Source organism: Dermacentor variabilis, chromosome 7 (assembly GCF_050947875.1).
Source record: "Dermacentor variabilis isolate Ectoservices chromosome 7, ASM5094787v1, whole genome shotgun sequence".
In the NCBI taxonomy this organism is placed as follows: Eukaryota; Metazoa; Arthropoda; class Arachnida; order Ixodida; family Ixodidae; genus Dermacentor; species Dermacentor variabilis.
Window position 1 is genome coordinate 141,637,679 of NC_134574.1, and position 15,426 is coordinate 141,653,104.

A 15,426-nucleotide genomic window follows, 5' to 3' on the forward strand; every position below is an offset into this window, starting at 1 on the left:
AGAAACACGTGGCCGGTCCACGTCACTCACTCTGCAGCTGCTGGATGGCGAGCCGGTACTCGAGCTCCTTTTCGTCCACGTAATCCTGCGACTGCTGGGCGATCTGCTGTGCCAGGCTGGGTCCTCCGGGCTCCACGTACTCGCAGACGGGCTCCTCGGACCACACGCGCTGTCCCGACGGCTGTGGCACCACGTCCAGAGGCACGCGACGAGGACTCGGCACACCCGCACCACCAGCGCCGGTCGATATCGTTACGTTCGGGGTCGTCAAGATCGTTAGTTGCGCCGGGTGGTGCTGCTGCTGCTGCTGTACCGCCACCCCAAGTCGTGGCGAGGGCTGAGACCGCGGAGAAGGCTGCTGATGCTGCTGCAGCGGCGGCGTCGAATACCACGGCTGGTCGTACTGGACTTGGCTAGTGCCAGCCGCAGCGCCGGGAGGCGGTCTGTACGGCTTGGGCGAAGGCGAAGGCTGGGGCCTTTGGATCGCCGGGGAGGTCTCCTGGCCTGGATAGGGCGACGTCTGGAACTGCACGTGCTTGTGGAACTGGGGCGACGGCTGCTGCTGCTGCTGCCCCGGGGTCCTGGCCGCCGCCGCGGCGGAGCCGGGCGGCTTCCAGACGTCGGCCTTGACCTCGACGACACGCACGCCGGCCGGACTCGGCGGCTGGCGGGGCGACGGCGTCGAAGACGCCGCCCGCTGCTGTGGCGCCGAGGCGCCGCGAGCGGCGGCTAGCTGCTCCTGAAGGCGCCTCTGTTGCTGATGCTCCAGCTCCCGCTGTTGCTGGTGCATCTCCTTCTGCTGCTGCTGCCAGGAAGAGGCCATGTCCTCCTCCTCGTGACCGTCTGCGGCAGGGTTTTCAACCACAGATTGTTGTTGTTGCGGCTGCGGCTGCGGAAGTGGCTGCGGCGACGACGACGGCGGCGAGGACGAATCTGGCGGCTCAGGTCGCCCACTCTCTTTGCCGGGCGACTCGCCATCGCGAGCGGCGCCTCCGCCACTGCCGCGCCCCTGTCGATTCCCCATCCCGGAACCACCTGGGCAACACGACGTTTGGCCCCGTGGAGCTAAGACGGCCGTGCTTCGATATAGGCTGGTCGTCGTCGCCGCCGCATGCCAACGGACCATGCAAGACTGCGCGCTGACATAGCTTGCAATAAGGGTGCTTGGCTTGGGCGAATTTGGTGATGCGCGATCTTTCAGGAACAGCGCGCGCAAGGAGAAGACGCAAGGACAAAGAAATAAAGATGGCGCACGATGCGTTCGTGTGCCATACTTTATCTGTGTCTTTCATGTCCTTGTGCGCGCTGTACGTAGAAGAACACGCCGACTACAACTGCTACAGCTTGCAGAAGCGGGGACTATGTATACCGGCAAGCTTCACGAATGGATAGAGTAAGCGGGAACTGCCTGCACTGCTTGCGGAAAAGCGGGTGGTTATGGCTGCCTAAAAACTATCTCGCCACTCTCGCTCTACGGAAAAGTTCGCACACGGCAAGGACGTGGCATACGTAAGACAAAGCGGAGATACATGTACTGCGGTTACAGGGAATAGCGTGTCCGCTTTGCAGGGTATATGCGGCTTGGAACTACGACATGGGAGGAGGCAAGCGATGGCGTAGGCTGTGGCTAGGTGGACAACTTGCCAGCTTGCAAGAAGCGACTGCAGGACATATGATAAGACAGGCACTGTCATTTCACCTTGCACCGACATGCCCGTAGTTCAAGACATACATTGGGGCGAACACATTCATAATAAAGCAAGGTCTAACGAAATCGCCGCAGTAGAACACTCAAAGGTACACTGAAGAGAAACACTAAATCAGTTGACACTCATAAAGTATTCTTTGTAAACTCTATTGTCGTTAATTTCGGGATATTAGAACTAATATTAGGACATAAAATGAAGGCCCAAGTTATATGTTTGCGGTGTCGCTTTCCGTGCGGTTCTCGTGCGGTGGTGGTTTTTGTGCGGTTCTCGTGCGGTGTCGGCTATCGTGCAGTGTAATTTTCCGTGTGGTTCTCGTGCAGTGGTGGTTTCCGGTTTTTGTGTGGTTCTCGTACGGTGTCGCTTTCCGTGCGGTGGTGGTTCTTGTGCGGTTTTAGTGCAGTGTCGGTTTTTGTGCGGTTCTCGTGCGATGTCGGCTATCGTGCAGTGTAGGCTTCCGTGCGGTTCTCGTACTGTGGTGGTTTTCGTCCGGCTTTTGTGTGGTTCTCGTGCGGTTCTTGTGCGGTGTCGCTTTCCGTGAGGTTCTCGTGAAGTGGTGGTTTTTGCGCGGTTCTCGTGCGGTGTCGGCTATCGTGCAGTGTAGGTTTCCGTGCGGTTCTCGTGCAGTGGTAGTTTTCGTCCGGTTTTTGTGTGGTTCTCGTGCGGTGGTGGTGTTTGTGCGGTTTTTATGCAGTGTCGGTTTTCGTGCGGTTCTCGTGCGATGTCGGCTATCGTGCAGTTTAGGTTTCCGTGCGGTTCTCGTACAGTGGTGGCTTTCGTCCGGTTTTTGTGTGGTTCTCGTGCGGTGTCGCTTTCCGTGAGGTTCTCGTGCGGTGGTGGTTCTTGTGCGGTTTTTATGCAGTGTCCGTTTTTGTGTGGTTCTCGTGCGATGTCGGCTATCGTGCAGTGTAGGTTCCCGTGCGGTTCTCGTGCAGTGGTGCTTTTCGTCCGGTTTTTGTGTGGTTCTCGTGCGGTGTCGCTTTCCATACGGTTCTCGTGCGGTGGTGGTTTTTGTGCAGTGTCGCTTTTGTGCGGTTCTCGTGCGGTGTCGGCTATCGTGCAGTGTAAGTTTCCCTGCGGTTCTCGTGCAGTGGTGGTTTTCGTCCGGTATTTGTGTGGCTTTTGTGCGGTTCTCGTGCGGTGTCGCTTTCCGTGCGGTTCTCTTGTGGTGGCGGTTCTTGTGCGGTTTTTGTGCAGTGTCGGTTTTTGTGCGGATTCGGCTATCGCGCAGTGTAGGTTGCCGTGCGGTTCTCGTGCAGTGGTGGTTTTCGTCCGGTTCTTGTGTGGTTCTAGTGCGGTTCTCGTGCGGTGTCGGCTATCGTGCAGTGTAAGTTTCCGTGCAGTTCTCGTGCAGTGGTGGTTTTCGTCCGGTTTTTTTTTTTTGTGGTTCTCTTGCGGTTCTCATGCGGCGGTGGTTTTTATGCAGTGTCGATTTTTGTGCAGTCCTCGTGCGGTGTCGGTTATCGTGCAGTGTAAGTTTCCGTGCGGTTCTCGTGCAGCGGTGGTTTTCGTCCGGTTTTTGTGTGGTTCTCGTGCGGTTCTCGTGCGGTGGTGGTTTTTGGGCGGTTTTTGTGCAGTGTCCTCTTTTTTCGTGCGGTTCTCGTGCGGTGTCGGCTATCGTGCAGTGTAGGTTTCCGTGCGGTTCTCGTGCAGTGGTGGTTTTCGTCCGGTTCTTGTGTGGTTCTAGTGCGGTTCTCGTGCGGTGTCGGCTATCGTGCAGTGTAAGTTTCCGTGCGGTTCTCGTGCAGTGGTGGTTTTCGTCCGGTTTTTTTTTTTGTGGTTCTCTTGCGGTTCTCATGCGGCGGTGGTTTTTATGCAGTGTCGATTTTTGTGCAGTCCTCGTGCGGTGTCGGTTATCGTGCAGTGTAAGTTTCCGTGCGGTTCTCGTGCAGCGGTGGTTTTCGTCCGGTTTTTGTGTGGTTCTCGTGCGGTTCTCGTGCGGTGGTGGTTTTTGGGCGGTTTTTGTGCAGTGTCCTCTTTTCGTGCGGTTCTCGTGCGGTGTCGGCTATCGTGCAGTGTAGGTTTCCGTGCGGTTCTCGTGCAGTAGTGGTTATCGTCCGGTTTTTGTGTGGTCGTCGTCTGGTTCTCGCGCGGTGTCGGTTTTCGTGCTGCTCACGTTAGGTGTCGGATTTCGTGCAGCTCTTGTGCGATATTGTTTTTCGTGCGGTTCTCCTGCAGTGTGGCTTTTCGTGCGGTTTTTTGTGCGGTTCTCGTGTGGTGTCGGCTTCCCTGCGGTTTTCATGCGGTGGCGGCAGCAACGTGCGGCAGCGTGGCCGATACCGAAGAGGAACAGGCGCATCGTAGAGAGAGGAGCCGACGCAACATGCAGGACCACATTTCGCCGGATATAAAGGCGAGCGTAGAAGTAATAAGTTCGGATACAGCGAAGCGATTCATATATCTCGGGTATAGCGAGAAAACAGCACCGGCTTTGGTGAAGCGTTTGCAAAGTCCTGGGTTGATTTGACACAGCGGCAAACCTGACCATGATACTGAGATTCAAAAATGTGTTAGAGCTCCTTTATACAGCTTCGCTCTATTTGATGTACGAGTTGCTCGGATTGCCATGCGCCTGCAGAGGTTCTTTCTTCACTTTCAGTAGCATTGATAGATGGGCTATAGTTGGTACAGGTGCATTGGTACGACTACGCTGTGCCGACGGAACACCAGGTATAAGGAACCTATTATTGTCGCGCAAGCCGTACCAGTTTCTTCTATATTATTTTTTTTGCCCGCACTGAAAGTGACGGTAGTGACGTAAGGCCACCGCAGCTTTGTGACGTCACGCTCTGCAACCTTTTTTTTTACAGTAGACGCGACGTGATTACATAATGAAACGCAAAGTTTTATGCGCTACGGCGAAGATGCCAGGATGCGCTGTCAGAACCGTGCAACGTGGAGTGACTCCGCGAGGATTAATTGGGGTGTCCCACATACAGAGGGCCCTCTCGTGAGCCGGCGTTTCTGTAAATCCGCAGGTCCTGACAAATGTTCCCGCTGCTCCCCCCTCCTGCCCCCTCTCAGCCCCCTCTCACTAAACGACGCTAAATAAAGACGGAGTCGCCGTCCCCGAGACGCTGAGCTAATTGCTTTGTTTGCGTTCAACACGTCGCACCAATGCGCAGGTCTTACAGATCACGTGACAGCGACGAAAGACTTGCTGACCCTGCATACCCTTCCCATACGCAAATGGGTTAAGCATGGTCGGCCCCGTGAACGTTAGAAAACACAAAGAGTTTTACCTTGATACTAATATGCCGTACGTACGTAATATCCCGTACGTGTCATCGACATTATCTTGGTGCCCCGACAAGAACAAAATTTGCTGATGTCGTTGTCGTAAATGGCCTATATAATTTCACTACAAAATAATTTGCACCCTTAAAGTGAGCAAGGGTATGAATCGATCGAAAGCCCTTAAACCCTTACACCCTTTTTGGATGTAAGGGTGTGATTTTACAGTGTAATTATACAGTGTAGGTATCTTACAGTGTATGAAGGTGCTGCTCACGAAAAAAACGGACAATAGTGCTTTACAACAGAAAATGACAACCAAACATCTCTCTCTCTCTCTCTCTCTCTCTCTCTCTCTCTCTCTCTCTCTCTCTCTCTCTCTGAATTTCATGTCCCGGTGGGGAAACCTCGGCGCAGGTGTACGTCAGCGTGAGGCCGCGAATTTCGAAGCGCTCCTCTCGCATTCGGCACCGTTTCGACAGCAGGAAGGAGTAATCGAAAACTTGATTCAGGTTTCAATCCTCGGTTCCTTTGGAACGCAACGCTGTCCTTGTTTACCGCCAACTTCCGCTTATCGGGACTTCGCGCTTCATTCAGCTACGCGACGCGTTGCCGGCGCATGCGCAGCGAGAAGCACGCTGTACACGCCAGGGTAAATCAGCCAATCGCACGCGACCGGCCAGCAAGGCGGCGAGGAAGAGCGGGCGTTGTACGACTGCGTGGCAAAGACGGAACAACAACAACAACAACGTGCTATATGGCAGAAGAATCGGAACTGACGAACCTCGCAGATGGACCAATCGACAGCGTATACGCTGGTGACGGCACCTGCATGGCCCTGTTGGCCTCACGTTGTATGGAGAAGAGACCGGAAAATACCGGAAAGGAGAAGGCGATTCCTACTTATGAAATTATCAGAGGTGGATAGTGCAAGACCATCTAGATAGCACAAGGCCTGTAGGCTCCTATTCATGACGTCATGCTACCTGGCCCGACTGCCGTAGAATCTAATGGGGATGCTCCCGAGATAGGCAACAATGACTTTGACTTCACCGCTTTCGTCGCGCCAGCCTTGACAATGGAAATTTCGGGCCTGGTAGCGTGACGTCGTGGGGCGTAGCGAACAGGCCTCGTGCTGTCTAGGTGGTGTTGGATAGGGGCCCTTTAGAAGTCTGTTTCAGAGCTGGTTTAATGCTAGGGTCATTTCTAGCGCCATGGACGGGACAAAAGAAGATACTAGACAACTCAAACGTTTGTTGTTCGATTTTGCAGCATACATATATCAAAGAAACGAGGAATAAAGTCTTACCTACAGTCGCTCTGTTGTATTTCGGTCAGTAGTTGCCCCCTCTCTTATTCTATCGTCTCTCCCTGTCCTTTTACTCTCCTACCCCCACCCCCTACTGGTGACCGCTGTTCAAGTGTGAGCAGACTACGCGAGTGTGGTCAGCAATAACTTCCGATCCTTTCTTTCCCTTTGTTTATTTTGATAAACAACTTATTAGTACTGCGGAAATGACACATGTGGCCCATCCAACCTTGAACGAATGAATGTGTCATGTTTAACGGCGCAAGGGCCAGGTATGGCCAAAGAGCGCCATCGTCCAACCTCGTAGCATACGTGACACGTGTCTAGAAAAGGCATTTAAGGAACTTGTCGTTAACGTTAGCTAATAGTCATCGTGTCTAGTCTAGTTCCTCGTGGCCGTCCTGCGGTTTGTCGAGCGAGAAAGAACTCCGTTGCTTGCTGCGGCCGCGCTTTCACACCCGAGTCCCAAGGTCAAGGGCGCGAAACCCATTGCTAAGCGGTTCGCGAAGCATGCACGCACGCACACACAAATAAATAAAGCTCATAGTGCCTTTTTTTCATACACGTGAACAGGCGACGTTTACGCGCATTCTGCCACGAACTGATATTGTGACACACGAGCAACAATGGATCATGGAGGCGGCCAGGCTCGTTCGAAAGAGATCAAACGAGACCTTCCTTCATTAAAAAAAATATGATGATGTGCTGTTGCAAATCAACAGAATGTCTAGAGACGCCAACAAAGTGTCAACAAAAACACAACGAATTTTCAATAATTACTTTTGTAAGCGGCCTTTTTTTTTTAATTGACTGCGTGAGAACAGAAACATGAACGATGCCTTCAGGAAAGACCTAATTGTCAATATGACTTGTGTTTACTTAAAGGGCAACTCCGGCGATTTTTCGATGTCCACTGATCTTAATTACATTTGGAATATACGTTCTCTTTTGCACTCTGATTATCTGTGCCAAACGATATGGCTCCGAGTCATTCAGTTTTCCTGAAAATGAATTTTAAAGATTGGTTGCGCTCCCGACTCATGACTTTCTACTGGCCACCCTGTGTTTGTGACGTCAGAGACTAATAATTATGGGGTTTAACGTGCCAAAACCACTTTCTGATTATGAGGCACGCCGTAGTAGGGGACTCCGGATTAATTTCCACCACCTGGGGTTCTTTAACGCGCACCTAAATCTAAGCACACAGGTGTTTTCGCATTTTGCACCCATCGAAATGCGGCCGCCGCGGAGGGGATTCGATCCCGCGACCACGTGCTCAGCAGCCCAACACCATAGCCACTGAGCAACCACGGCGGGTATCAGAGACTACACCGCCACTGCCGCTGAAATCGTCGCCTAAATCGCCGCTGTCCAGTTCGGAAACTCTGTAAAAGCTCCCTGTGTCGTGAGGAGACATCATCAGCTTCGCTTGTTCGGCGTTAGCTAAGCCAAGTGTACTGCGTGTTTAGCACGCGTTCTGAGTGTTTACATTGTGGTAGTGTAGGATCTGACGTCATCGACTCACCGTGACGTCACACGAATCAGCTACCCGCTTCGGTTTGGGTATCACATTGATTGGTTATTTAAAATTATTGATGAATTTCCAAGCAAACTTAATCACCCTGCCTGTGACAGGTCTGTCAATGCCATTTGAATATGACAATATCCTAATATGGCGAAAAAAAAAAAGAAACGCCGGAGCTTCCCTTTAACGACGCATTGCTATGTTTCCAAAGGAGAGGTGACAACGAAGGTCGCGTCTCTATATAGCGTTCGCATCTCGCAAAGCGTATCGATTTCTTAAATTTACTGTGCGCTAACGCGCTAAGATTAGCCCCTATACCGGAAATCTGACCATGCTCCACTTCTTTCCTATACGCTCCATCTACCGTATATAAGCTCATTCCCCGGGTTCTATATATATATATATATATATATATAGTACGCTCCTTTCATGCGTTCAGTGAGTGAGTGAGTGATTGAGTGAATAAACTTTTATAAGGTCCAGCAAAACGCGATAAAACGCACTCCCTGCTAATCCCACGACAATGTCGATCTTATCTGTTTAAATCGACCTCCGCACAACTTTATCTAGCTCGACTGAAGAACGAAGCGCGTACGATTGAATGGTCGAAATCAAGCTTCGAAGTAAAAGCTTGCTTGCGCGTGTATTCAGCGATTCGTCCGCGCCGAGTCGGATCTTCGTCGAGTCGAGGCACACTCGAAGGAAAGCAGCGGTCCCGTGACCTACCGCCGAAGGTCCCTCTAATGAGAGTCACCTATCTATCCATTATCTTTTAAACATCTTGGCGGGCTTTTCTTTTACCAAACCGGGTAATCTAACCTTGCGTGTCAACTCGAAGCTCTACCGAGCCGGCGATGAGTCCATTGAGCTTACATATAATACCGGCCTTTCGTAACCCTCACCTTCACTTCCCTCTCCGCCTTTAGAAGAAAAAGAAGATCAGAAGGGCGTACGCACACATACACTCACCAGCCGTATCTCCGTCGGCGGCCCATGTTTAGAGATAATTAAGAGCACGTATAGGCGAAGGCGCACAAAAGGGGACGACGACGCCGGACACACGCACACACACACGCACGTATAAACGGTCTATCTGTTTAGCGCGAACAGTCAAGCCGCCGTCGGTCGGTCTTTCCCAGCCTGGACGCACTACGCACGCATCAACGGCCGGTCGGGAGAAGGGGAAACCAGCGGCGAGTACGCGCTCTCTCCGATGGCCCGGCGTATCCGGTTAACGGGCCGACGCGAGACGGGCAATCTCCGAGACACCGGACGCCATAGAAAACACAACGGCACGTCTGCATCGACGGGCTTTTCGAGGCCGCATCCATGCATGCAGGTCAGGTGCGCATAACGCATCACGTCAGAAGGAATTAAAGGGAGAGAGAGAGCGGGACAGAGGGCTCTGTCTCGAAGCTCTGCAAATGTTGCTGCTCCTGCTACGCTTACCCTGTCCGGGCACGTCCTCTCGGCGAGCCCTTTGTGGCGACGGCGGCGAGGGATCACTGGCTCAGCGGCTCTCTCGCGTCTTCAAGTCCACGGCTTCCCCCTTCCAACTTGCAGACGACGTCTCGCGAAGAGACAGGAAAGTACCCGAGAAACGCCTTTGGAAAGGTAGAAAAAGCGAAGCCCGGCCGGGTCGTATACGTGTATTCTTCTTCGATGCGCCACAGACACGTTCTTCCTTCCAGGGGTAGCCCCGGCGCGGGTGAGCGGCAGATCGCGTGTACTCCACGGCGGCTACTCCGTCCGGTCACTTCTTCTTGAGGTCGCGGTGCAGCTTCGAGAAGCTGCGGCGGGGCTGCCTGCTGTCCCTTGCGCGGCTATAGAGGCAGGGGCGCGCGCACTGGCTCCTTCGCCCACCGACACTGGCCCGGTGCTGGAAAGGACCCGTAAGGGATGGGGGCGACGAAGAGGAGTGGAAGGGGTGTGGTGGCGGCGACGCCGGCGAGGGAGAAATGGATGCGGAACGCACGCACACACCCTCCGGGACCGCTGCGAGAAGCTCGAGAAAGTTCCTATGCCCTCCGCTTCCCCCCCCCCCGTTCCCCCTCCCCTCCCAACCCCACACCCGCCGAAAACCCACACACCTACCCGCAAGGGTCTCTTTCTTTGCTTTCACTGAGGAGCGAACGGAGGAAGATGGTTGCTGCTAATTTTGAACACCGCCGGCGCCCCGACTCCGAAAAAACGTTGGCCGCGTCTGCAGTCGTCTGCTAGCGAAGCAGCAGCAGCAGAAGTGTGCTTTCGTAGCCGGCCCTGCCCTGCCCGCGGCCGGGCCCGACGTCGCAGGGACGGATTCACACACACACCCGCCACTCACACGACGTCGCCTTCGCCGCGGTCCCGAGTCGCTGAGGAAGCGCTCGACTTCGACGCGTCCATGCGCCTCCAGCGACCGAGTCGATCGCGCCGACGAGAAGAAAACGTCGGCGCTTTTCCGTTTTCTGTCCGTTCCTTTCTTTCTTCCTCGACGGATGACGAATAAGAGGTTTCGGGAAGGAACGCTGCACGGCTCTGTGACCTGCCGCTATATTCGATGCAGCAGCTGCGTCCGGAGTAAGCGCTGGCGTGCGCGGAATGTTGGAATGGCGTGGGCCTGCGTGCGTGTGTGTGTAAATAGACGCGACGCGTCAAGCACTCGCGGAGAAGGCTATAGGACGTTTTATAAGAGAACGCCACCGGCGGTGACGCCGCCCGGCGTGATACGGCGACGTTCAGATTACGGCTCCCATGTCGTCCTATCTTCTGCAGAACGGCAGAGCCCCCGTCACCGTTGCGCGCATACACCCAAGAGTGGATTGTCCCGTCGTCTTCTTCACCTCTCTTTGGCGCGCTCCTTATCTTTGTGACCAGCAACCCGCCCTGCATGTCCGCTTCACCGTCGAGCAGCTTTCCGGTAGACGCTTCGCGTGCCTTTTTACCGTACCGTGCCGTGTTTATGTTGACGTCTCTGACCTCCGATTCTGCCTGGACGTCTGTAGCTGAATACCGACTCTCGTCTTATAGCTCACCTTTTTCCGTTCCGATGGGTGCGGGGGAAGTCGATATCCGTTTACGCAGCCAGTTTAATACCGCGGTTAGTAAACTCGCCGACTGGCAAACTTGTCCCGTCAGCGGAAAGCTCGTTCCCGTGACGCAAAGCACGTTTTACGACTACGCATGCGTCTCCGCGGCGATGTCCTGTCTCAAATTTTTGCATCGGCGTCGGCGACACCACCTGTCACAGTCGTTTGAATCGAAGTGAAGTATGTCAAGAAAGAAGGAAAGCCCCGCTGCGAACGAAACAAATCTGGGCTGTTGGTAAACTGGCGAAACAGTTTTATACATTCGTGCAGGACTTGAACGACAGTAAGAACGAATGAACCGGTTCTAAACGCCTCTTCTGACAGAATACCTGTTTGTCTCATATATTTCCACATTTTATGACCCTCGCACACCCTTGTAGAGAATTTCACACTTAATTATTTATTATTAATTAGGTTTAACGTCCCGAAGCTGCACAGTTGAGTGTTGGGACACCATAGAGGAGTGGAAAGGGCGCGTATTAATTTTTACTACCTGTGGTTTCTTAACGTGCATTTAAGTCTAAGTGCATATTTCTTTTTAAAATTTTTTTTGTCCACGTCGGAATGCAGTCGCCGCGCTCGGGAATCGAACCGAAAACCTTGTTGCTCAGCAGCTGAACGCCGTACTTTGCCGCCGCCACGGGTACTCTTGATTGACAACACGCAGAGTAAATACGGAGTAAACACGCAGAGTAAACACGGAGTAAACACGCAGAGTAAACATGGAGTAAACACGCAGAGCAGATACGGAGTAAACACGCAGAGTAAATACGGAGTAAACACGCATAGTAAATACGCAGAGTAAATACGGAGTAAACACGTACAGTAAGTACGGAGTGAAATGAGAGACTATCAGTTGATCGCGCACAAAAGGAGTTGAGAGAACTCCGTCGTTTTTAGAGCGGATGAGACGTAAGAACGGATATCAAACATGAGTTTCTCCGTAAATCTTCCGATGTGTACATGCTTCTTGCAAGAGTTCCTGGTACTTAGATTCCAAGTTTTCTTTTTTTTCTGTTTTGTTCTGCATGCTCTCTTCTGTTGTACTACATGAGTTGCTGCTCAGATATTGCGGCATAAAATACTTCGGTTACACCATTACTCTCTGTTGTGCTACTAATAATAAAAATATAAATTATTATTACAAAACTAATAAATAAATGTAAATGAAAAAGAAACCGACAATGCAATATTTGGGCAGTGTATTGTGCTTTCCGCCTGGTCGTCCTGTGTTCTTTTGCAATGTGCAGTGAATTATGTGTCGCTCGCGGGAAATAAGTAAGAAAGAGGTAATTTGGCTAATTTGGCAGTTGATTTGTTTAAGTAGAAGAACGTACAGGAGCTATATGAAACGCTTAGCGAAAGTGAATCCGGGGAAACACAAAGTGTCAATCGCTTTTATTCCCATCCCCTCCAGCAATGTAGTGGTGATGAAAATAAATCGTTATTATTATTATTATTATTATTATTATTATTTTAATTTGTAGGGCACCACCTCGTCGACGCCACGCCCACTCGACTTACCTCTGTCGGCACTGGCATATACGCATATAAGCGGGAGGCCTTCGCACCTGCGGACAGTTGTTGTAAGGCCAGCTGGGCGGCATCTCGTCGTGAGCGAGTAAAACCTGTTGTGGCATTCGTGTGTTTGATCTGTCCCGCTCCAGGACACAGACGCGAAACAGCAAACTGTTGCTGCGCACTCTATGCCAACGTTGGTCTCGAAATGTCGGACCTGACGTCATCATCATCATCATCATCATCATCATCATCCGTAGCAGCAGCAGCAGCCTACATTTATGTCCACTGCAGGACGAAGGGCTCTCCCAGTGATCTCCAATTACCCCTCTTTTGCGCGAGCCGCGATTTCCAACCTGCGCCCGCAAATTTCCTAATTTCGTCCCCCCGCCTCATTTCCTGCAGACTGCGCTTCGCTTCCCTTGGCACCCATCTTGTAACTCCAATGGTGCACCGGTAATATTTGGCCTACGCATGGTCTGCCTAGCCACATCTTTTTTTTTCTTTCTTTGAATGTCAACTATAGAATATCGGTCATCCACATTGGCTCTCTGATCCGCACCGCTCTTTTCCTGTCTCTTACCATGACACCTACCATTTTCCGTTCAATCGCTCTTTGCGTGGTCCTTAACTTGTCCTTGAGTTTCTTCGGTAACCTCAAAGTTTTTGCCCCATATGTTAGCCGTCATCAATACTACCACGTTATCATATGTCATTACTATTACCGGGAAAATCGAGAAAGGGAAGTTTTGGTCGTCGTTTCCTCCCCTAATAGGTCAAACCGCCTTCCGCGAACTCAATCGCTATTGACTTTCGAAAGAATGTTTTCCTTTGTTAGCCTAAACTGATAGTCCTTTAGCGTTCTGATAAAGCTTCGCTCCTGCGTGGACAGCGAGACTACGACAGCTGTCAAAGAGAGGCCGGTAAAGTGGGAGATGTCAAACGCGTATTCTTGGAGCGCGCAAGCCAGGAGGAAAAATGACGCTATGTGAGGGCGGTGTCAACGCCAAGTAGCTCTTCAGTTAATTGACGCGTCCGTCACATTGCGTAGCGTGTGCACACGAGATCACGTGCAGAGGAGATCATGTGCTTGCGAGAGCACGTGCACGCTAGATCGCGTGCACACGCGGTCGCGTGCGTTCGAGAGCACGTGCACACGAGATCACGTACATACTAGATCACGTGCACACGAGATCACGTTCGTGCGAGAGCATATGCGCATGAGAGCACGTGCACACGTGATAACGTGCGTGCGAGAGCACGTGCACACGCGATCACGTGTATGCGAGAGCACGTGCACACGAAATGTGCACACGAGATCATGTGCGTGTGAGAGCACGTGTACACGAGGTCACGTGCGCATGAGAGCACGTGCGCACGCGATCACGTGTATGCGAGAGCACGTGCACACGAGATCATGTGCGTGCGAGAGCACGTGCACACTAGGTCACGTGCGTGCGAGAGCACGTGCGTATGAGAGCACGTGCACACGCGATCACGTGTATGCGAGAGCACGTGCACACTAGGTCACGTGCGTGCGAGAGCACGTGCACACTAGGTCACGTGCGTGCGAGAGCACGTGCACACTAGGTCACGTGCGTGCGAGAGCATGTGCGTATGAGAGCACGTGCACACGCGATCACGTGTACGCGAGAGCACGTGCACACGAGATGTACACACGAGATTAGACTAAAGACGCTGAAATGCAACGAGCAAATAACAGTCAACGTTACTCATCTCTGGCGTCGTACTTCTCTAGACAGGCCCCTCTTCTCGCCGCGCTCGCCTCGACAGACAGCAAACGTCACGTCCGTGCCCGTCACGGGCACAGACGATTCGGCATAGCTTGCTATGCGATTCGGCATAGCTTGTGAACTGTGCAGTCCATAAACATCCCATGACACGCGTTGCACATGATATTGCGCAGCATGACAGTCGTGACCTGTGCTGTGCACGAAAACATAAGCATTGCCGGAGATTACACTTTGGAGAGGGTGTCAATGAAGGTAACTGAAAGCGCACTACATTGAATTTTGTGACATCTAATTAATAATTTCACGATAACTTCGGTTCAAATAGATGCCATCACTGGCGTTGGAGTCGCATAATTGCATTACGGTTTTATTTTGTTTTTGTGAGCAACATCATCATATATAGACTTCTACACATGGACGACGAATATTGTTCTACATTGTCACTACAATGCTGATGGCGCCAGGTTGCGGCGTTCTGGCACAAACCATAGTATCAAAATTTTAAAAATCCTGCAAGTGCTTCCCAACCTTCGTAATTGCTAAGTGTCATCCCTTTACGTGCGAGAGGCCTGTGGTAGAGTTTCTGGAACTTCTAAACTACGTATCGGTGCTCCTTTATATAAACGGGTCACTATAATTAAAGAGACCGGCGACGTTTACCAGGTAATACTAAACGCATGGCCTGCTTAATCGCACCACTCCCGACGCAGTCAGGCCCCGCGCAGTTTGGCCTCTGGCGTCTTTATTGATAACGAAATAAAGAGAGGAGAAAGAAACTTCTTTAAAAAAATGAAGCGCCACCGCATCACTTAACCAAGAGGCACTGCAGCCATGGTCCGTCCCAGATTTCCCACGTGTCGAGCGGCTATATTTTCCCCGGTCAGAGAAGGAGCGGGGAGAGAGAGAGAGAGAGAGAGAGAGAGAGAGAGAGAGAGAGAGAGAGAGAGAGAGAGAGAATCGCCGCGTCCGCTGTTTACGGTTCACGCGGTCCAGCTCGACATTTTCTCCTGGCTCCACGCTTCCCCCAACCGTGTCTAGTTCATTTATTTATGTATGCTTTTTTTTTCAGGCCCGACGGGGTGCGTGGCTCAGAGGCTCTCGCGTTCTGTTAGTGAGCACGCGAGGCTGCGGGTGCGATTCCCACGGTGGCAGAAAGCAAGAACCTTCGTGCGGTGACATTAAGGAGCACGCTCAAGAACCCCGGAGGTCTAAATTAAGCCGCCCGCCCCCTCTTCAGCTTACCTTATTCACTAACTGGAGAGATTAATTAAGTGATTCTTTTTAGGATAACGTGTTTAACATGTCGTAAGTG

General features: G+C 52.1%; 1 protein-coding gene across 1 annotated transcript in view; it reads right to left on the bottom strand.

The window, feature by feature from the left end:
- Positions 1 to 9,719, bottom strand: part of LOC142588869 (uncharacterized) — a 371,216-nt gene extending 361,497 nt beyond the window's left edge. The window contains exons 1-2 of the mRNA XM_075700688.1: positions 9,224 to 9,719; positions 31 to 1,035 (exon numbers count right to left, since the gene is read on the bottom strand). Coding sequence (XP_075556803.1) covers positions 31 to 1,024 — 994 coding nt within the window. The 5' untranslated portion in view covers positions 1,025 to 1,035; positions 9,224 to 9,719. The remainder of the gene's footprint in view (positions 1 to 30; positions 1,036 to 9,223) is intronic.
- Between the last annotated feature and the right edge of the window lie 5,707 nt (positions 9,720 to 15,426).